Source organism: Galeopterus variegatus, unplaced genomic scaffold (genome assembly GCF_000696425.1).
Source record: "Galeopterus variegatus unplaced genomic scaffold, G_variegatus-3.0.2 Scaffold369, whole genome shotgun sequence".
In the NCBI taxonomy this organism is placed as follows: Eukaryota; Metazoa; Chordata; class Mammalia; order Dermoptera; family Cynocephalidae; genus Galeopterus; species Galeopterus variegatus.
Window position 1 is genome coordinate 576,169 of NW_007726480.1, and position 24,616 is coordinate 600,784.

The 24,616-nt window shown below is 35.2% G+C and overlaps 1 protein-coding gene across 2 annotated transcripts in view; it reads right to left on the reverse strand.

Moving 5' to 3' along the window:
* Nucleotides 1-9,373: 9,373 nt before the first annotated feature.
* Nucleotides 9,374-24,616, reverse strand: part of ZEB1 (zinc finger E-box binding homeobox 1) — a 71,564-nt gene continuing 56,321 nt past the window's right edge. For both annotated transcript variants that reach the window (XM_008568047.1, XM_008568046.1), the window contains exons 5-8: nt 24,115-24,220; nt 16,930-18,740; nt 14,788-14,968; nt 9,374-12,555 (exon numbers count right to left, since the gene is read on the reverse strand). In XM_008568047.1, coding sequence (XP_008566269.1) covers nt 11,960-12,555; nt 14,788-14,968; nt 16,930-18,740; nt 24,115-24,220 — 2,694 coding nt within the window. In that variant the 3' untranslated portion in view covers nt 9,374-11,959. The remainder of the gene's footprint in view (nt 12,556-14,787; nt 14,969-16,929; nt 18,741-24,114; nt 24,221-24,616) is intronic.

Sequence of the window (24,616 nt, forward strand, 5' to 3'; positions counted from 1 at the left end):
AGACCACACAACACTGTGAATGTCCTTAATGCCACTGAAGTGTACACTCAAAATGATTAAAATTTTTAAAATGGTAAATTTCACATTATGCATGTTTTACCACAATAAAAAAGGGTACACAAACAAAAAAAGGTAATGAATTTCAGAAGCTCTGATCATCTCTGTCCAGCAAATCTCTTCTTGCTCTTTTGGAGGCCCCTGTTTGCGGGCTGGATCTCTTCTGAAATTAGGGACTACCTCAGCGAAGGGGAAGGAACTCTATTTCAGTCTTGTCTGTCAGCCTTCCCTCCACGACATGTGCCATAGTAAAGCAATCTTTACATTTAATATTTCCTTCATTGGTTTCTAGAGAGAGCTGTGCTCAAACAGTCAGCTTTGTGAGTAGTTACTACCTGCAGAATTAGGTTCCACTACCCATTACTGTTCACTTCATAGCAATGTTATGTTTACTAACACCCAATTGATCCCTGTAATTCCAGTGTTAGCCTTTGATGCCTGATGAGGACTATATATTTCCACTTTTTTCAGCTTCTGTTTGCCTTGCTGAATCCAAGTCAAGACATGATTTTTCTCTTGGGACTGTTCGATGTGTACATATATATGTTTATGTATGGGTGAGCATATGCATATACGTATGTGTATGTGTACACGTGTGCATGCGCGCCCCCCCCCCCCAGGGTTTAGGGTTCTTGATCTACTTTCTTCCCAGGCATACAGCATACTTTCTTAGATCTTGCATGTCTTTTGATATATCTCTGAGAAGTAGGTTGGACCAAGAATTTTTCTGTCACTTAAGTCAATGAAAGATAAAATTACTGACAAAAATCTATACTAATTTATACTGACACAAGCTCCATGATTTGTTCTCATTGGGATTCATGTTCATTAGATGGAATTATTTGTGCATAACTCATAGGATTGCTGATGATTTCATATTGATAACCTTGAACACTTTCCAGTCATTATTTCTTATTTGAGGAGCTGGAAAACAATGACTTCTTAAGGTTCTAATATTAAATATGAGTTACACACGATCATCACTAAAATTAATTAGACTCTTGAGGAAAGTGTTTTCTAAAAATTATCTTATACCTAAAACCCTGTCTTCTTCAAATGCACAAACCTCTCAGCTGAATATCATGAGAGCACTGCACTGCCAGGCCTGCCTCAGCAGCCTGGGTGTCCAGACCTCGGGAACTGGGCTTGGATTTGGGTCAATCTAGGGCAGGTCCAGAGAGGCTCCAGGAATGTTTGCTCTAGAAGATGGTTCTAAAACTTGGCTCTAGACTGGTGGCACAGCAGGAACTGCTGAGCTTGGGTTCTGTCCCTTCTCTTTCTCTTCCACCAGGACAGTTCTGTTTCTACGTGTTTCACGTAATGGGTTTCCATGCTCCTTTCTCAAAAGTCTGAAAATCAATTCCCTGAAGTAAGCCAAGTCTGGACTAGCTCCAGAACTGACCTAATTCTCTGGCCATTCTCCAGATCAGAGATGATAGGAGGCCTAAATCACAGACTTATGTTTCAGGAATAAAAGAACACAGCATTTCCTGAAGATTCAGATGACTGGGGAAAAAAAAAAATCTAACTTGTAATTTCCTGTGAATATGCCCGTATTGAATATACTTTCCCCTTTCTGCCTTCTAGTATTCTAAGACTGAAAGAAAAACAAATGTAATACAATAAAAGAAATATTGAGTTACTGAACAAAAACAATGGCAATAAAACCCAAATATATATTTAGAACATAAAGCCAGTGCTTATTACTATGTTTACTATGTAAAGCCAGTATTTTTGGTCTGTTTTCAATTAATAAAGGAAATGAGGGTTAAAGAGGTTTACATCAAAAAGGATAATAATCTGTCTCTCAAATTATAAATTATACACCTCTATTATTCTGATAAATTATAGTAATTTTTATAGTTTAGATATTAGATTGAATTACTTCTATTGTATTTTAGCCTAAAAACACATCTAAAGGCAGGTGTAATTAGAATGTCTATCCTAGCCAAAATAAAATCCCACCAAGGTATACTCATAAAATGCGTAGCTTCCAGCAATGATATTTTTCAGAGGTAAACTGAAATATACATCAAAGTCACTAAATGAGATAATTCATTGTATGGAATTATAATTTATAAAACCAGTTTAAAGTTGAAAATGTTTTGCCAAGAATTAATTTTACAATAATTGAACCATTTCCTCTCAAATAAAATCAAATGATTTTTGTATAAAAAAGTATTTACATTTTTGCTTAAGCACAGGAATTTCTGCTTTCTTATAGTCTCAGAGACTGAGTTCATCTTTTGATTGCCTTAATACATTCTCCTATTTAAAAATCAGCTTTATTGAGCTATGATTTGCATACAATAAAACTCATAGTTTTAAGTTCACCAATTCAATTAGTTTTGACAAATTTATATACCTGTGTAGCCACCACACCATCATGTTATACTTCGTGTTTTTGTTGCTATTTATTGCTGAGTGGTATCCACTGTATGGATATAACACAATGTGTTTATTCACTCACTGGTTGATAATTATTTGGGCTATCTCCAATTTGGCTATTAAGACTAAAACTGCTATGAATATCTCAATACAATTCCTCGAGTGAACATATGTTTTCATTTATCTTGGGAAAATACCAAGGAGTGGGATTTCTGGGCTGTATGTTAAGGAAGTGTTTAACTTTGTGAGACTGACAAACTATTTTCTAAAGTGGTTGTGCCATTTTAAATTCCCACCAGCAATGAACAAAAGTTCCAGTTGCTGTATATCCAGGCCAACATTTGGTGTTATGGTCCTTTAAATTTCAGCCTTCTATTGGGTGCATAGTGATAGCACATTGTGGTTTTAATTTGCTTTTCCACAATGACTAATGATGTTGATCATCTTTTCACATGCTATTTCCCATCCATGTACCTTCTTTGGTAAAGTGTGTGTTTAAAATTTTGCCTAACTTAAAAAATTGTGTTATTTTCTTTTTATTGGGTTGTAAGAGTTTTTAATTATACTTTATATATTCAACACAAACACATATACACATATTTTTAACAGCTTTATTGAGATATAGTTAATATACCATGGTTACCCATTTAAAATGTATAATTACATGAATTAGTATATTCAGAGTTGTGCAGATATCAGCACAATCTAATTTAGAAGACTTTTATCACCCTATAAAGAAATCCATATCTATTAGCAGTCATTCCCCCCAAACTCCCCTCCCTCAACCCTAGGCAACCATTAATCTACTCTCTCTATAGATAGAACTATTTTGGATGTTACATATATACGGAATCACAGAATATGTAGTCTTTTGTGACTGGCTTCTTTCACTCAGCATAATGTTTTCAAGGTTCACCTATGTTGAAGCATGTATCAGAATTTCATTCCTTTTAAGGATAAATAATATTCCATTGGATGGATGCATGACATTTGGTTTATTCATCAATTGATGGACATTTGGGTTGTTTCCTTTTTTTGGTTACTGTAAATAATGGCGCTATAAACATTCATGTATAGGTTTTCATGTGGAGATATGTCTTACTTTCTTTAATTACACTTATGTTTTGCAAATATTTTCTGTGTCTTCCCTTTTGATTTTAACAGTATCTTTTGAAGAACAAAAGTTTTAAACTTTGATAGTTTCTAATCCATCAATTCTTCTGTTCTTTGATTCATGCTTTTTTGTGTCTTATCTAGAAAACCCAAGGTTGCAAAATTTTTCTTATGTTTTCTTCTAGAAGTTTTATAACTTTAGCTCTTATATTTGGATCTGTAATCCATTTCGAATCAATTTCAGTATATGGTGTGAGGTAAGGATCAAGTTCATTTTCCTGCATATCTAATATCAGCACCACTTTTTTTTTTCCTTTTTGTCTTTTTTTTTTTTTACTGACCAGTAACGGGATCGCAACCCTCGGTGTCGCGCCCGCACCGCGCTCAGCCAGTGAGCGGGAACCGGTCTCCACATGGGATCCAAACCCTCGGCGGGAGCGCCACCGCACTCCCAAGTGGCGCACTCTCCAGTGCGACACCGGGCTGGCCCTAAACTAATTTTTTTTAAAATTTTTTAAAAAGAAGGTAAAGAATCAAACACGTATCTTGCTTTTCCTGTATGCATTATACATCAGGGTGACTACATGATTGATAAGGAGAGATTCCTCTTTAAAAAATGTTAAATCAAATCTCAATGCAAGAGAACCAATTGCATCTCTACTTTAAATCTTATCAACTTTCCAAATTTTCATACTAAAATATATTATTGTATTAATACAAACTACAGTATTATACACTACACTGTGTAATAAATAAAGAAATATAAAAATAAGACGTAATAACTTCGTATAGCATACATTATACGAAGTTATACGACGCCACCGCACTCCCAAGTGGCGCACTCTCCAGTGCGACACCAGGCCGGCCCTCAGCACCACTTTTTGAAGAGATGATCATCTCACCATTTCATTATCCTAGCACCTTTGGCAAAAAATCAATATATGTGTACTCTCGTACCCAATACAACTCTGTCTTGACTACTATAGATTTATAAAAGTTAACTCTAGAAACCAGGCAATGTACGTCCTTCAACTTTGTTCTATTTCAAAATTGTTTTGCCTACTTGGAGTCCTTTATATTTCCATATAAATATAGCACCAGCCTATTAATTCCTACAAATATGTGGCTGGGATTTTGACTGAAATTGCACTTAGTCCATAGATAAATTTGGGAAAGAACTGACACCTTAATGATATTGAGTCTTCTGATCCAAAAACATGAAATATCTCTTCATTTTTCTTTCATCTTTCAGCAATGTTTTGTAGTTTTCAACAGAAAGATTTTACCCACATTTTGTTAAATTATCCCTAAGTATTTCATATTTTTAAAGGTACTGTTTTCTAAATTTAGAATCTTATTTTTTATCAATAGATAGAATGATTGAAATTTTGTTTCATGACCTTGTATCCTGTTAACTTTCACTCACCTTTTCTGGTTGCTTTTTTGCAAATTCCTTGTCTTCTACCTAGACAACCATGTTGTCTTCTACCTAGACAACCATGTTTTGTAAAAGACAACTTTACTTTTTTCCAATCTGTAAGCCTTTCATCTATTTTTGTCATGTTGCTCTCAGTGGGACCTCCAGTACAATGCTTAATAAAAATGTGAGAGTAGACATTTTTGTATTGTTCTTAATCTTAGAAGAAAAGCATTTAATCTTTCACACTGAGTATGATATTAACTATAGGTTTTTAGATGTCCTTTATCAGGTTGAGGAGATTCCCTCCTAAATCCTAGACTGCTGATAATTTTTACTTGTTGCTGAATTTTGTCAGATGCTTTTTCTACACCTATACACCTATGGAGAAGATTGTGTTTATGTGCTTTATTCTGTAAATACCATGAATTACATTAATTTATTTTTACTTTTTTTTTTTTTTTTCCTTTTTTTGTCTTTTTTCGTGACCGGCAACGGATCACAACCCTCAGTGTCGCGCCCATACCGGACCGGGACCGGCCACGGGATCGCAACCCTTGGTGTTGCTCCTGCCCCTCGCTCAGCCAGTGAGTGGCCGGTCCGCACGCGGGATCCGAACCCTCGGTGGGAGCGCCACCGCGCTTCCCAAGCGGCGCACTATAGCAGTGAGCCACCGGGCCAGCCCAACATTAATTTATTTTTGAATGCTCAATGAATCTTACAATTCTGGGATAAATCCCACTTGGTCATGATGTATTTTCTTTTTGATATACTGTTCAAATTGATTTTCTTATATTTTGTCCTGAATTTTTGTGCCTATGTTCATTAAGGATATTAGTGTGTAGTTCTTGTTTCTTGTGATGTCATTGCCAGATTTTGCTATCAGGTTAATGTTTGCTCCACATACTAACGTGGGAAGTGTTTTCTATTTCCTGAATGAGTTTATATAGAATTGGTACAATATCTTCCTTAAATATTTGGTAGAATTCACCGGTGAAGCCATCTGGGCTAGAAATTTTCTTTGTGGAAAGATTTTTTTATTGTTTATGAATATTCATGAGATACAAAGCTGATTGTCACCCCTCATGCCTATGATGTGAGGGCCAAATTCATACTGGCAGCATACCCATTACCACAAATTGCATCTGTACCCCATGACCCCCACCCAATTATCCCCAACCTCTCTCTACCTCCCCTTCCCCCCCCCCACTCCACTCGTAGCCCAAGGAATGTCCTCTCCCTCTGCAAGTCCAACACACTACTGTGGTCGTTCTTTCCTTCTTTCTTTCTCTCTTAGCTCCCACATGAGTGAGTACATGTGGTATTTATCCTTCTGTGCTCTGCTTATTTCACTTAACATAAGTTTCTCCAGGCTCATCCATGTTGCAAATGGGAGTATTTTATTCTTTTTTATTGCAGAGTAGTATTCCATGGTGTATATATACCATAATTTCCTTATCCAATTATCCATTGATGAACATTTAGGTTGGTTCCATGCCTTGGCTATTGTAAACAGAGCTGCGATGAACATGGGAGTGCAGGTATCCCTTTGACATGATGATTTCCATTCCTCTGGGTAGATACCTAGAAGTGGGATTGCTGGATCGTATGGAAGATCTACCTGTAGCTGTTTGAGAAACCTCCATACTGTTTTCCACAGTGGTTGTACTAATTTACAATCCCACCAACAGTGTAGGAGTGTTCTCTTCTCTCCACACCCTCGCCAGCATTTGTTATTCACCATCTTTTTGATTATAGCCAGTCTAACTGGGTGAGGTAGTATATCAATGTAGTTTTAATTTGCATTTTGTGGAAAGATTTTTAACTTGAAATTTAATTTCTTTGATATTGAAATATTCAGGTTATCTATTTTTTCTTGAGTGAATTTTGAGAAATTTTGACACAAGAAATGTGTGATTATTAATTTAAGTTATAAAACTTATTGGCATAAAGTTCATATTTCCTTATCCTTTTACTCTGTTGTATCAGTAAAGATGTCTCCTTTCTTATTCTTGATATTGGTAATTTGTGTCTCCTCATTTCTACTCGATCTATCTGGCTAAAGGTTTATCAATTTTATTGATATTTTCAAAGAATCAGATTCTGATTTAGTTGATTTACTCTATTTTCTGTTTTCTACAGTATTGATTTCATTACTGCCTCCCTCCTGTTTGATTGGGGTTCAATTTTGTTCTTCTTTTTCTGGTTTCTTAAGGTATAACCTTAGAATGATTGACTCCTTTATTCTTTTTAATATAAGCATTTCCTGGTATAAATTTTTTTATATGTACTGCTTTAGCCGCATGTTACAAGTTTTTTTCTATTGAAATGTGACTGATTGTACAAATTTGTGGGGTACAAAGTTGAATATCATTACCTGTGTACAATATGTGATCAAATCAGGATAATTAGCATATTCATTATTATAAAACATTTCTTTGCGTTGAGGACATTCGATCTCCTCTCATCTAGCCATCTGATAACATGCAGTAAATTAATGTTAATTATAGATGCCTAGTGACTGTACATCAATAGAACTTATTTTTCTTAACTAGCTGTTTTGTGTCCGTTAACCAAATTCTCACTCTCCTCCCTCCTCCTTTCCCACCTCTAGTAACCACAGTTGTGTTCTCCCCTTCTGAAAGTTTAATTTATTATGATTGCTTTTTCTTTTTTTTCTTTTTTAGCTCCCACTTATGAGTAAGAACATGCGGTATTTCTCTCCGTGCCTGGCTTATTTCACTTAGCATTTTTTCCAAGCTCATCCATGCTGTTCTGAATGACAGAATTTCATTCTTTTTTAATGGCTGAATAGTATTCCATCATGTATATATACCACATTTTCCTTATCTAATCATCTGTTGATGAAAATTTGGGTTGGTTCCATATCTTGGCTATTGTAAACAGAGCTGCGATAAACATGGAAGTGCAGGTATCTCTTCAACATAATGATTTCTATTACTTTGGGTATATACCCAGTAGTGGGATTGCTGGATTGTATGGCAGTTCTATCTGTAGTTGAGAAAGCTCCATACTGCTTTCCATAATGGTTGTACTAATATACAGTCCCACCAACATGTAGAAAGATTCCCCTTTCTCCGGATCCTCTCCATCATGTGTTATTCTCTATCTAACTGGGGTGATATATCTCAATGTAGTTTTGATTTGCATTTTCCTGATGGTTAGTGAGGTACATGCTACAGGTTTTGATATGATGCATTTTCCTTTGGTTCATCATATTTTATAATTTTTTTAATCAATTTTCTAATAATTTGGTGGATTTTCCAGATATATTTGTTACTGATTTCTAGCTTAATTCTTTTATAGTCACAGAAAACACTTTGCAATTCTGTTAAATTTTAAGGCTGTTTTAAGGCCTATGATATGGCTTCTCTTCATGAATGTCCCATGTAGTCATTAGAAAAAAATGTGTACTTTGATGTTGTTAGAATGTATTTTTGTTCACTACAGCAAGGGAGCTTCTGGTGGTTTTTTTTTGGTTTAGAGACAAAGTTCATATATTGATTGTCCTAATATATCCTCCTATTGATTTTAAGAGATGAAATCTGTTCTAAGTTTACATTTTCATATCAATTTAATCATTGCACTTTAATAGTACTCTTTTCATGGCTATTTTAAAATTTACACACAGATTTGAAAAATCTCATGCCCCCCCTCCTCTTTTCCTACCATGCTATGAAATGTATATTGGTCTTATGAATATTTCCTATTCATATTCTTTAAGACTAGGCTTGAGTTTAAATGTGGATAGTGTGCTATTCTGACATGAGGCTAGATAAGAGCTTGGATCTTGGAGTCAGACAGGCCTATGTTCAAATCCTTGTTATGCTACTTAATATGTATGTGTCCATGGGCACATGGTCTTTACATTTTTAAGGCTTTTGTGAAAATTAATTTTGATAATGGCAGTGAAGCACCTGTGCATGACATGAATAAATTACATGGCACTGCTATTATTATTGTTACTATGAGATTTGAGGGAATTATGGGAAGGGTCCATACATATTTTCATTTCCAAAACTTCTGATAATGCCTAAATTCCTTTATTAGCCATTTATGCACATGTATCAAGCACTGTCTTCTTTGAGATTTATATTATAGTGATTATTCTTACTTCCTAATCCTATACAGTGAATTTGTTTATCAGATAGCTGTTCTCAGCGACAGAAGAAATTTGGCAACATGATAATGAACACCTAGGAATGTGGGGCCCTAGAAAGGGAAATGGATCCTAAACTATAGATAGCCTACTGGGATTGGCCCTATCACTCCCATTGGAGGTAGTCATATCCACAAGCCTTGAATACCTGTGCCACATGCTATGAGGTTAGGCACCAGGAACACATCTAGAGATAAACTCTCAACAAATCAGAACACTAAGGCAATCGAAAAATAGGAAATGATTTATTTATCTATTACGCCTAGTGTTTAATAAGACCTAAATAAGAAAATCATAAATTACTGGAATCATTCAATATATATATTCAGAGATTAGAAGCAAAAAGAGTAGTGAAGACACAGCTGAGCTTCATAAACATGCAAATTATATTTTTCATTCAACAAATATTTGCTGTAGCAGCTAGTGCCAGGCACTCTGCTACGCAGGGGGGATGTGAGAGTGGCTATGATGGACGTGGTCCCTGTACCTAGTGGGGAAGGAATGTAAATAACAGTATGAGAACTATGATGACAAAGGTACGAGGAGCTGTGGGAGTACAGAAGACAGGCATCTAAATCGAGGCCTCCCAGGAGTGACCTGAAGGATAAGTCCTGGGATCAAGGGTTGGGGGTTAAAGGTTTCAGGAAGAAGGAGCAACCTCTGAGGAGGCCTTTAGTTGTGAGCTCTAACCTCTCCAGAAACATTTAGCCACAAAAAAATCCACAACTTTGTGGTGAATGTTTACATGTTACCCAACTCAGCAGAGGATGAGTCAAGTGCAGGATGACAGTGTAATAACCCATTTCACAGAGAGCTTTCCAACGAAAATCTTGATAATGATTTAAAGAATGACAGCAGGTCAGGCTTGTTGATGCATTTTATTGTGAGATGGGGGAATCTGGTAAAAAACTAGAAAATGACCATGGTGTAACAAGGAACTTAAAAATGAAGAGTCAGATTTGTAACTTACATACATGAATACAGGAACAAATTGGCACAAAATGTTAAACATTGTTCCCAACACTGTTTATATAAGGTAATCCTAATTTGGCTTACTAAGGAAATGAGAGTTTTATGGTTAGGCTAATCTCTTAATAAAACTGCAGAGCATCATGCTATTAGTCACACAGTGAATTTCAAAATTTAAGAGTTTTATATTAAAAACTGGGTAAAGGTAAAATGACTTGATTGTAGTTGTAAAACTAATACATTCCCATTTAAATTCTGTTCTACAGTCCAAGGCAAGTATAAATGTTAACATAACACTGTTAAATCAAATCTCAATGCAAGAGAACCAATTGCATCTCTACTTTAAATCTTATCAACTTTCCAAATTTTCATACTAAAATATATTATTGTATTAATACAAACTACAGTATTATACACTACACTGTGTAATAAATAAAGAAATATAAAAATAAGACACATAAATATAAAAGTTTTCTAAAACTAAAAGTACATATGTCAGTAAGAAGGGTATTAATACTGCCAGGTTTGAAGACATACAGTACAAAAATGTTGCACAGATCTATAAACTAAAAGAAATAAAATAATACTGATAGGTAAAAATCAGCTAATGTTGTTAATAAATTGGGTCCATAATAACTAACATTTGGAAACAGTTATGAGCCAAATAACAATGGCATGTCCATGTCTGAAATGCAAATACATGGATAAAGCAGATTAGAAAATTTCCCTTTCGTTTCTGTAGAGAAATTCTGAAAGTCAATTAACGTAAAACTTATACTGAGGAATTAAAGGATGAAATGTCCCAGTGTTTCAGTTTCTCTGACAGAGTCAGTGGTTTTAAGTTTTATTTGGGAATTTTGATACAACAAACAAATCAACAAATGCTAGTTATTGTAGGCCACACATTGAGTGAAGGCAGGTTAGAGCCTTGAAAATACTGAGAAATGGCACTTACAGCACACAGGTCTTGCTTAAGGCCAAAGGAGATACACAACTTCATATCATATCCTTCATATTTGTTACCACATACTCAAACACAATCACTAACACTGATTCTGACAAATTTGCTGTCCTTACCAGTATTAACACTGTTAGTCCCTGCAATCAGAACTCAATGACAATCATTTAAACTTCATTTTAAACCACATGAGTAAGAAACTTCAGTTCTTCTATCAGCTGCTTTCTTAAGGCTAACAATACACTTTAAATGATAATATGCTCTACTATGACATCTAAATATTAGAAATTCCTACCTTCTAGACTGAATTTATAAAAGGTAGTTAGCACGGGTTGGAACTGCATTATATTTCTCTGTGAAGGGAATTTTGTAGTGCAGAAGTTCTCACATTAAAAAAAAAAACATAATAAAATACTGAAGTGGATTTAGCATATGTTTACCAATAAAAAATTATAAAATTTCTCCCAATTGTACAGCTTAAGAATAAACCAACATAAGAGTGATAATTAATACTGATAAAATGAAACAATGCCAGATGCTTATCCAATTAATCAGTTTCCTTTAACCTATTAAATCTTTGCTTTCTGAGTCATTAAAGTTTTCTAATCTGCTTCATGTTACAAACTTGTCCCTAACTTTCAAAACTGCATGAAAAATTACTAGGTCTGAGGTTCAGGCACACCCGGATTTTTTTTTGTGTGGTTTTTTTTTTTATGGGTTTTTTTTTTTGTATTTTGTATTTTTTCTTTAGTTTTTACTTTACACAGTAGTGAACAGGAATCACAGTATACAGGTTACTGTGTTTCCATGAAAAGCATGGATAATATAGAACAAACTTCATTACCAATTAGAATTTATTTTCTTTCTAGAAAAACTATTAGGCTTCATTTGTTTTCTCTTCAGACACTTGCTCACTATTCTCGCTTACTTTTTGTTCTATGCTGCTTGCTTGACTTACAGCTCCGTCATCCTTCATCGGCCCTTCAGTTTTTGCTGCTTCTCCCTCATTTTCCACCTCTTCTACCTCTTCTTCTTCCACCTCTTCTTCCTCCTCCTCCTCTTCCTCATCTCCTTGTGGTTTTTCACATTCTTTTTCTTCCTGCAATTCTTCCATCTCTTTATCTTCCTCCTCCTCTTCCTCTTTGTCGCTGTCTTCATCCTCTTCCCTGGTCAAACTCTCTCTCTCATCTGAGTCGACCTGTGAGGGCGATGCCCTAGCACCAGCATGCTCATTCGTTAGCACTTCTGGCCCTGCCTCTTCCTGCTCTGTGCTGTCTCGTTCCTCTGCTTCTCTCTTGCAGTAGGAGTAGCGATGATTCATGTGTTGAGAATAAGACCCCGAGTGTGAGAAGCGCTTTCCACACTTGTCACATTGATAGGGCTTTTCTCCAGAATGTAATCGCATGTGTTCAATCAAATGATGTTTGTGTTTAAATGCCTTTTTACATATTCCACACTCGTGAGGTCTTTTACCTGAAATATAAGAACACAGCTATGAAATAAAATAGTGGTATTAAGCAAATAAAATCCTTATAAAGCTTTTGGGGCACTTCAAGTTGTGGAAAGAATAGGGTTATAGTTTCATTTTTTAAAAACTTCCAGGTTCCAAACTCTCTGTAATAGGGTACAATAATAAGGGCAACGGGAACTACACGAAACTGAAATGCCAAAAATACAAGCATCATGACAACAAAGATATTTGGCAGTGAACAGAGCAAAGGAGGCAGGGATAGAGACATTTCTCAACTTGGTTTTTTCTTGACCACCTTCCATTAAGGACCCTTTCTACACATTTTTTTCCCTAGTCGCAACCCCTGTCCCCACTGAAATTTTAATGATTCATATGTACTTTTTAGATATGATAAAACTCATATATGAGTACATACAGTTTATGTACTGACATCCTTTAGAAAACCACAAATCATTCCAATGCCTAAGATTTTTTTGCCCCAAGAAAGAACTTTTGCCCCTTGAGGGCAATATTTCCCCTACTGAGAATGCATGGGCTAGAGAAATGCTGCTGCACAGACATGAAAAGAATCGACAACAAGTTCATCATAATCAAGATTGATAATGTCTAATTTCAATGCTTATTAAGCAATTAACAAGTGCAGAAATGATTTTTTTTTTTAGGGATAGTATATTTTTCATATGCATTTTCATTTTGATCTTTGTTAATATTTAACACCTGCCCAAAGAGGAAGATTTTCTAATTTTTCTCGGATCTCAGCAAAAACAACCAGAGGAATGTGTTACACAAGGCTCTTGTTTTGAGAGGTGTGGCTCTCTCTTATGTAATGCTAGTTTATACCTCCAAGAACTTCCCAAGTGTCACTGCACTTATCTTTGAATTTACAGACTGAAGAAGAGAAAAGAGTTCTCTATATCTTTTCTTATAAAAGTAAGAAATGAATTAAAATAGTTGATAAGAATATGAAAGATAAATTTGGATACTACAGCCAAAATGGCTGGTGGTGGGGGCAGGGAACAGAGGGTAGGGGATCAAAGTGCTCATGATAAACCCAGCCCCTTCTACAGCTACCCATGTTGGAGACAAACAGTGGTGTGCTGGAGCCAGTTTTTACTGGCTGGAGAGAGTCTACTGCTAATTTTTCAGGAATTCTGCAAATTGACTGGCCTCACCTTCAAGCCTGAAATCAGCCAGAGTGTGAGTATTTATGCCACAGAAATCTGCAAACACTACATATCAGGGCTTCCGACACCATTCAGAGATCTAGTTGTTAAAATTTACCAGCACTCCGGTGGATAAAAGGAATCAGATAGGTCAGGACTTGACAAATACTTTCTGTAAAGGGCCAGACAGTAAATATTTTAGGCTTTGCAGGCCCAATGGTCTCTATCACAAATACTTAATTCTGTCATTGTAGAATAGCATGAAAGCAGCCATAGACAATACATGTAAATACATGGGTGTGGTTGTCTTCCAATGAAACTTTATTTAGGGACACTGAAATCTGAGTTTCACATAATTTCACAAGTCATAAATATTCTTCTTCTTTTTGTCTTTTTCAATCATTTAAAAATGTAAAAATAAATTCTTAGCTGACAGGCCATAGAAAAACAGGTGGAGGCCCCACATGCGGCCTGTGAGCCACAGCTTGCCAATCCCTGAGTTAGCCTAAGCAGTGTATTTTGTGTGGGAGAATTACAGAATCTAGAGATTATTGGAAGGGATCTTAGAATCATCTAGTCCAATCTCTTAGGCAGAACTTCTTTCTAAATACAAAAGATTTCCCTGAAACCTTCAAGTGATAGGGAGCCCATGACTTGCCAGGACAGTATGGTGCATGCTTATGAAGCAGTTTTTTCTTTTATGGAGCTAGATCCTGTCTCTCTATAAGTTTAGCCCACTGGTCCCACATTTTTTATTAATGGGTACTACGTTTTTATTAATATAGCATAAGCTTGTATTAAATGAACAGAATAAATGCTGTGCCAGCTTAAGGGAATTAAGTCATCAAAGAAACAGAAAGAGCAAAAAACAAAAACAAAGGCACAGAACTGAAATATTAGGTAGAAGCAGGTGTAGAGGTGGGCAGACAGGTGAAATTGGCAAGATGAGAGAAGTGACAAACAAGAACAAAACTAAATCTAAGAATTTTAGTTTTTAATTTAGCATTTTTTCAGTATATCATATCATTGGCACTTTAAAAAAGGATAATATGTTTGTGTTTATTGACATACCTGTGTGCTCATATTTATGTCTCAATAATGAGCTACTCTTTTGGAATATCTTATCACACAAGTCACAAGCATACATTCCATTTTCTGTCTTCCGCATTTTCTTTTTGGGTGGTGTAGAATCGGAGTCATTCTGATCCTCCACATTTGATACTCCTTCTGAGCTAGTGTCTTGCCTTTCATCCTAAAAGAAAAAAGAAGAAAATTTAATTTAAAATTAAAAGATAAATTAGAGATACAAATAAAAGCATGGGTTAAAGAACTACTTTGATTTATACTTTCAGTAACTTAAAAAACTTGAAAAGTGAGCATACTGCTTGTCACTGCAGATTACTGCCAAGGGTGGGACTAGATCACAGGTGGAGGTATACAGACAAAAATGAGGTTGGAGAATAATACAGTCAAAATTATAGCAAAAACATTCTCAACTGGTACTGGAATAAAAGGACACTAAAAAGAAAGAATGTAAAACGTCTGTAGTAACAAAATATACTTGGTTCCATGTGAATCATTAGTTTAGGAGAAATTTATGGAAAGTTTTAAGTTATGAGTTTGCTAATTAATCACTGATTTCTAACTGCATCATTTACCTTCAGTTTTTCATTTTATTCAGATTCTATTTTTATATCTATATTGTTTTTATCTATATTAAGATTCTATTATTTTAAAAAGTGGCCTTTAAATTGTATCCTCCAGAACTTCAGAGTTCTCTGGTCTCCTTGAAAAGAGAGGTTTGTTCTACCACATTTCTAAGGAGCAAGATGGAAAAACAACGCAGGAGGGTCTCTATTTTTAACCAAGAATACCTGTTAGTCAAAATGAATCTTCAGAATTCCATTGGCATAAAAAAAATTTAGGCAGTCTCAGGGAGATCGTTTTGGGCGTGAGGCTCTCTTGTAGATAGAATAATCCTGTAGGGAGCCTGTTATGGAATTGGGTCCTCTAAGATCTTTGTGCCTTATCTAGAGTTTCCATTCTATTGCCTCTAAACCCACACATTTTCTAAAAGTTCAGTTTTCCACAGCATTTCTATGGCTTTGTAAGGTAGGAGAGGTACATCCATTTGTGTGGGTCATCTGTGAGCTGCCAATGGATGCTAAAGTAATTTGACTCTGCTTTCATTGCTATTTGATCTAGTCATATGATTACGTGAAATGTCAATGTTGGCTCTTTTTCTATTCAAAGGCATGAAAAGTTTCCTATACTCTAAAAATTTAGATGAATTCACTGTTCGTGTAAAATTTTTTTCAAGAGTTATCACGATTATGAGAAACCCCCATCAGTTGCAATATTTAAGGAAAAACAAAAGCAGAATATACAATTTGAGTAAGATACTAAGATTTACAGCTGTACCTACTTATAGCAAACATCTGCATAAAAGATCAAATTTATCTCTAGTGTTCATCTGATTCAATCAGAAATTGATAGAAAAAACTGGGGAGACATCAAAGTTAGTGAAATGGAAAAAGCCTGGATAATGAGACAAACAACAGTCACTCAAAACAGCTCTATTCAAAACTATCATGGATTCTTGGGTAAAGATAAAGAGGAAAATGCATATATAGATTCATAGCCATATCTTCTCATATATATTAATTATGACTGACCACTTTTTTCACAGCTCATTCACTAGATGAGTTCTTTGTACGCTTAATTCATATTAGTTCAATTAAGCCTTTTGTAAACAAAGGTAGTTAGTATGTAAAAAATGATAGCTAAGTCTGCCTGGTATGAACCTGTGAATGGGAACATATTTTCATTGGTTAATGATCATACTCAAGGCAGAAACTACTACTACTTTGGGGCATTTAACTATAAAAACAGAAATTCAATTAGTAAGTATTCCAATTTTTCTTTTCTCTTTTGTTTCTAACTTCAAATAGGTCTTAAGCTGAGGCTTAAAATAATTTTTCACAGTAGAATAACACTTTAAACTTTATTTGGTAATAATACCTTCAATTAGTAAACAACTGAAGACATCATGCCACAAAAGTTAAAGCAAACATTAACCTACTTCTTTTTAAAAGTGACAGTTTGTAATAACCTAGTTGGCTATTCAGTGACTGATTTTTATTAGAGAAAGGTAACTGAAATTAGCCAAACTAGCATTTTACTAACCAAGTTCAGGATGGGGGTATTTTTTACCTGATTTCCATTTGGCTGGATCACTTTCAAGGGTGGCTCCTGCACTGCAGGGCTGACTGTAGTCGAGTATGTGTAAGCCACCTGGGGAATCAGAATAGTTTGCTTATTGGCAGCAAGTGCTCGCAAGCATGGAACACTGTTCTGGTCAGCAATGGCCACAATTGTGGGTAACTGGGCAGTGACTGTAGGTATAGCAATATTTATGGGGTTGGCACTTGGTGGGATTACATTTACAACTGGTTCTGAGTCTGTAACACAACTGTCCTTTTGTGGCTCCTTTTTTGCGCAAGACAAGTTCAAGGGTTCTTCCTGGACAGAATAAACACTGTTCTGGTAAACACTAGTGATAGTTGACCTTTCCAATAATTCTCCCTGTTGCTTTGGTAGTGAAAGATCAAGAGGTTCTACTTGTGGCTCTTCTTGTGCGCCCTCTGCTGTGTACAAATAACCCTGTGTATTTCTGGATGAGGAAAGGTTTAGAGGTGATGGGGATGGTGTACTACTTCTGGAACCATTAATGGTTGATCCCTCTGGCAAAACTGGAGAGTTAGTCATCTTCAGTGGACTCTGCAGATTTATTGTGCTGTCCTGGGGTTCATTTGCATTTGTAGATTGAGGCTGATCATCATTCTTTGCAGGGACGTTTACTTTGCCTGGTTCAGGAGAAGATGGTTCAGAAGACTGCACTGAAATCTGTCCAGCTTGCATCTTTTCAAACCACTTTTTTACTACATCCAGTGGTAGGTTTACTGAGTCAGCAATTTTTGAGAGCTCTTCTGCACTTGGTTGTGCATTCAAAGCATAATATGCTTTTAGAAGAGACAGGAGGTTCTTTAAAGGTGGCTGACTTGGAGACAAACTGCCATCGCCAGTACCTGATGAAACAGAGGACTCAGGCTTCTCAGCTTCTGCTGCAGGGAGTGGAAGAGGCTGAGCAGGCTGCTTTAGGTCATAGTGCTTTAATTCTGGAAGTGCATTAAGATCTCCTGGACAATCATCACACAGAAGGCAAGTGCTGTCATTCACTCCCCCTTCAAAACTTTTGTCTTTCTCAGATTTAACAGTAAGATCTTCAGGTAACTTTTCACTTTTGCAACTGTTTGTGGGAACTGGATTTTCTTTTTTTAAATTTTGAGGGACAACTTGAAGTTGGCTAGGCTGTTCAAGACTGTAGTTGATGATAATTTTGGTTGTTCCATCTTGATCAACCAGAGGAAGACTGATGGCTGAAATAACAGAATGGCCACCTTGCTGTATGGATGAAGCATTGATTGTTTCTTGTTCTTTGGATGCAAGATTGGCTTGATTATTCTCCAAAACTTGCCTTATTACATTACCATCTACTGCCACTTTAAGTACATTCTGAATATCACTTAAATTGATACTTATGGGAGACACCAAACCAACTGTTGGCAGAACAACAGCTTGCACCACACCCTGAGGAGAACTGGTTGCCTGTAATGGGCCACCACCACTAAAAACCCCATTTTGTAAAGGGGTTGAACAGTTGATTCCTGAAGCAACCACTATGGGTTTGAATTCATAATCCACAGGTTCAGTTTTAATTTGGTTTATAGAAAGTTGTTCTTGAAGGGGTTTATTCTCTATCTTTTGCCGTATCTGTGGTCGTGTGGGACTGCCTGGTGATGCCGAAAGAGATGGTGAGGAACACTGAGATGTCTTGAGTCCTGTTCTTGGTCGCCCATTCACAGGCATCAAGCTGATACATTTTTTACTGCTTATATGTGAGCTATAGGAACCAGAATGGGAAAAACGTTTCTTGCAGTTTGGGCATTCATATGGCTTCTCTCCTAAACAAAAAAATTATATTCACGAAATTATTACATATAAATTTTTATGTACCCACATTTTCCCCAAAACGAGCAATACCAATTTAGAAAAGGGACTACTATGTATGCTTGTGATACAATTTTTAATTTAGAATCATCATTCTAAATTCAAAATCCACATAAACGTTATAAGCACTAGTAAAACCTTACCCTGAATTACCTGTGCTAAGCAATCAGGGAATCTTCTCAGTTTATATGTATAACATTTCTGTCAATCTTTATAACTTAAAACAGTTCTCAAATACCAAAAATAATTACATCCTACTCTTTCAAGTCATTTTTTTCTTATCCCATTTCACCAACCTATACAATCTTCCATATTTCACTCTACTCAACTATCTGTAGGAGAAATTAATATTAGAAGAAAGAAAAGTAAGTAAAATTTCCTGTAAGACTTAACAAGTATGCCTATGTATCCTTGACTAATGAAAATTCCCATATCCATAAGGTTTCCATGAAAAGATCTTTCCTAATGGAAGGAAAACTTCAATAATAAGGTATTGCTATAAGCACTGGTCTATTAAACTGGAAGGTATATACCCTGAGAGATATAAATTCTCATAGGTATGCAAAGCATCTTGGGATTTCAATTTTAGTGACAGAAGATACGGTAAAACATTATTTTTATATTAAGTAGATTATATCATGGAGAAAAATGCAACGTTTGAGTGAGTTGTGAGGGAAAACACCACCACGTCAAAGAAGTTTCTTGCATGTGGAGGCCTCCCTCAAGCTGCTTCCCTAGACTCCACAGGGGTACAAAGCATTTATTCTCTTTGGACATTAGGGATACTTTGGTAGAAAATCCTGAGACGTGCTGAGCTAAATGAAATATTTTCATGTAAACCTAATTTTTCATATTAGTTTTAATTTATAGTTATAGTTCACTAATTTATAATTATAGGTCACAGACTATAAGTTTAATAAGGTGAGAACCTCTGGGTCTAGTTTGCCATTTATCCCTCGTACCTATCACAGTGGAGGTCACAAGATGCTCATTAAGCCTTTTTTAGATGAATGAATGGCTAATTGTAGAATTGTGAAATGTGAAGATGTTGATTTGTCTACTCTATCAAAACAAAGCTCTTCCTCTTCCTGTTTAAGAATTAAAATGAAAGCAGTTAAAGAGTCAGTGTAAACTCTGCTAATAATGTAACTTTAATGTTATACAGTTGAAAAAATGTGAGTTATCACAAATGATTATTTAAAGTATCAGACACTAGAATGGGAAGGGATCTAAGAAGCCCTCTATTACAGCTTCCTTTTCAATAAAGAGTTAGTGACATCAGTGAGTCTCTACTCAAATTGTTAGTGAAAGGGAGGTTACTACCTGCTGGATGGCCCTACACAAGAGAGTCTAGTCTGCTTTTGCTGAGGGTCATGGATTTGGGTTTAAATACTGGTTCTCTCACAAAATATTTTCTTAACCTTTCCAAGCCTCAGTGTTTTGGTTAGAAATTTAGATACATTCTCACTGGATTGTAGAGATTATATGAGATTATATAGCAAAAACTCTTAGCATGCTCTCAACAAATGTTAGTAATCTATTAAAAAGCAGTTCTACTGAGAGATAGGTTGAGTACTGAGCCAAAGTCGGCTTGTTAGAATGCCTATTTCTCTGTCCTAGTTTGCTCTTCTGATGTCACACAGAACAAGTATAAGCCAGACTTGCAAATTGATAATGAGCTGCCATGTGTACCCTTAAACTTTGCTTGTGTAGGTTAAATACATCCAGGTCCTTCAAATATTCTTCATAGGACATGGTTTTCAGAACTCTTACCTGCTTGTTAACCAATCTCTGGATATTCTCCAGTTTATCAATATCTTTCCAATGGGATGCCTGGAATAGGATTCAATACTCAAAATGCATCAGATAAATGTTTCCAATGGGGGTAAAACAAGGAATATGTTTTAGTACATCTCTATTTTAATATTTTAAATTATTTGATAATATTTTTAGATGACTACATGCCTATTTTTCTGCTAGAGACACTAGGAAGTTAAACATCTATAATACAGACTATTTTATCTTTATAAACAGGAAGACAGAGAATAGTGGGTAAGGCAATCGCTTTGGAGTCAGGATGCCTATATCAGAGTCCCAGCTATGCCATGTACTCGCTGAGTAACCTTGAACAAGTTAAATTTAGCTCTCTGAGTCTCCATTTTCTCATCAGTTAAACAGACAGAAATAGAAATAATAATACCTACCCCATAGGGTTATTCTGAGGACTACATGAGTTAATGAATACAAGTAACTAACATGTGGCTGTACATAGTTAAATGTACAATAAACTCTAGTTATCATTATTATTATTATTGCTGGGAGTTACCCTGATATTTTATCATTGCCAGAAAGTCTACAGAACAATTATTCTAAAGCCAAAGTTACTATAATTCTTAGAAAACTCCTAGTTTCTAACTTCATAGCTATGTGGTTTGTAGCTTAAGTATATCACCTAATTTGTCTACCTGGGTTAGGATTTACAACTAGTTTAGCCTGAGAGTTACATCAGGAAGCTTCACTACTCAAAGTTATATATACTATGAATACTGAGATTTTATTTTCTTAACGGCTGAGGTGGGTGTTTGACGTAGAAATCTTCCAGGCCACAATTACTAAGGCCATGGAACAAACCTGGATTACTTTCTGGGGCAGATCCCATGTGCAGGTGCTCTTTTGTCTCAAATCTGAGTGGCAGCATGTGGCCTTCTCATCATAGCTCAGCTCCTACAGAGTCAGATGATTGTTAACACAAATGACTCTGCATAAGATTCATCATTAAAATTTTATAGGTATCAGAATATAGCAACAATCCAGGCAATTTTAGGAAGTGTAATTTTGGACCCTGGTCCTTAACACCTTTTAAAAATTCACCCAAGAAAAAAAATTACAGAAGTTTCCTGAAGGGTATGCAGTTCATCCATTATTCTGTATGCTAAACAGTACTTTTCATACCGCTTATTGTAAAGGACCAGTTGTTTTTTTGTTTGTTTTTTGTTTTAAATCCACTGTGGACCAATATTTTATAACACATAATGAAAATATCAAAGCAATGTTTTGGTATAACAGTTTCTAAATGCTTATTCTCAATTTCTGTATCTGTCTTTTTAAGAACCAGTAACATACGGTTTATAGACTGGCACCATTCCTGAGATGACACTTTGAGTTGCCCTGCTCAAAAATCTTCCCTTGGAACAAATCAGACCATCAAAGAACTCTATATGTGGACTGTATCTAAATGGTCACTTGGGGAAATGCTTTTTCTAAATGTACTTTGGTGAAATATCACTGGCCTCTACTGAAGAATCTGGTTTGAAAAAGAAAACTATCAAATTCTCTGGTGTATTATTTTAAGGATATATCTGAGGATGATATAAATTATATTTTGATCTTTCCTCTTTCTGATGCTCCAAAAATCAACTTTTTCTATGGACTTAGTATCAGGAAGAGTCCTTTCTCTAGGAATTGATTCTTTTTACTTATAGACACTCTGGGTCTTGGCTACTAGATATAGTTTTCTTACTTCCTAAAACGTAAGGCCTAATTTGTGGGCCACTTATAGCACGTGTATTTTTATAGCATTCATCTTTTTTCACATTTACATCACATCAGACTTACTTTCTTAATTTTTCTTATATAGTTTTAAATTAAAATTACTCGCTGTATTAAAGGTATATGGCTTCATATTAAATAATTTTAACAAGATAAATACATAATGAATGGACAGTACATAGTACAGTGGGAGTTTTGTATCTCATGATCTGGCTTAAATTTGCATTAGCTTCTTAAGGAGCAGCAGCAGCATAATGTCAGCTCATATTAAGTTCCTGACCATTTAAACTCACTACTTGACTGAAACTGATTTTTGAATATCAATGCAGGATTTTGCAATTAAATTGCAACTTATGTCTAGACCAGTATTTTAATCTTTGGTATGCTCTACACTTCCCAAATGTGTATCACCTAAAGATTTGATAAATCCTCCTATACAACTGAAATACGACAAAATGAATATGACATTCAATTTGTACATGACTCTTAACCTAAGCTTTACTTTCCTTCCTCTACACCAATTTCAAGATTTTTAAGACCCTCTTGAATTAGGTATATCTTTGTTAACAATTTCAAATTATCTCTGGTAAGAAAGTAGGTTATTAAAAATATATTATTATTGATGAAAATTGTTCAATAGCATAGGAGCTAAGAAATAGGATACTGTGGCAGGCTGCAAAAGACTTCTACTTTTCAGAAACATTAGACAATGTGTGAAAATAAATGTTTTTGTAAGAATCTTGGTTTGAGCATTTTCAAGTGGTAACTAACATATTTATCATCAAGGGCTAACCTCAATAAACAACACACTAAAACTTCTAGAAGTGAGTTCTAAAATAAAGCATAGATATCACCAATCTGCTCCTCACGGAGCTACTGAACTGTACTTTTTGTAGAAAGATGTGTGCAAAACGTAAATGTCAATACAATGAGTTTTAAAAAATAAGCAATGTGCAAACACCCACAATTTCCCATTCATTGGCTAATAATCGTTCTTTTTCATTAAAGTTATTTAAATCTAGGATAACATATCAAAATTAATCAGGGGATGAACAAATTTCATAGTGCAATGTGGGATGCTACTAAGTTTTCTTTATAAGCTGTTGTTCAAGTAGAGTCTCTAAAGAAATGCAAATATAGCACTCTTTGTTTATCATAAATTTTTAAAATAGACATAATACTTTCATTAAATAATATTTATTTTGTAAGTAGTGATTTAGAGAATGACAGGAAATAGAAAGGTGAAGATGATAAGGAACACATTTTTCTTTTAAGTCCTCATTAATGCTGTAGTTCTCTCTTGAGCTCTTATGTTGCCTTGCTCACTGACTCCACATCGCCACCCACTATATTTCCTTATCTCGAGTTCCATTTCTAATTTTCTCACGGAAAGAATATCTTCACCTCCTTATTTCCTTATGCAAATTGTACTTCTATATCCTTCTTCATACCTTTGTAAATTGTGCAAAAGAGGCAATAAAATTAAGATTCATCTGAAAGCTACAGTTTTTTAGGTTGTACTTGTTAAAATATGCTATACATATTATCTTCTGATTATAAAACTTGGAATATGTCATACTGTATTAATTTGATATATTTTTCTCAAAGGTTAAGACTCTAATAAAATACCATTTCTAAACGGAAAACTTCTCTAGATTAGTCTTTCTCCTAAAAGCATGGAGTTTCTGATCCTTTATGTAGCTCACATGTTATGATAGATTTATTTATTTACCACATATACTCTGATATTCAGGGTGTAGAAATAAAACAAATATTTACCACTGTGAATTCGTAAGTGCTCTTTTAGGTGGTGTTTGTATTTGAAAGCTTTTCCACATTCAGTGCACTTGAATTTACGATTACCACCAGACTGCGTCACATGTCTCTGTAAGAAAGAATTGGTATTTTATTTGTAAAGCAAAAGAACTTTAGTCATAAAGAACATCCACTCTATGAAAAGTAATGTTTTGGGTGAGTCTGATAACTGTTTTGTTTCTTAAAAGCCTCAAATTGTGGCAGTCACAAAAATCTAACACTTGGAATTATTACCAAAAAGGATGGTGATAGTGGGAATAGAATTTTGACATAAGAAAAAAATCTCCATTTTCTAATTTAAAATATCAAACTTTATTAAGCAATATAGTACTTAGTAAAAATGAAGTAATACAAACTTTACTAAGACCTAGAGATTATCTCATTTGCACTGTATAGATTATAAAAAACTGAGTCCAAGAATATTTAATAATTTGTCTAAAGCACAGCTACTCAACAGAACAAGTTC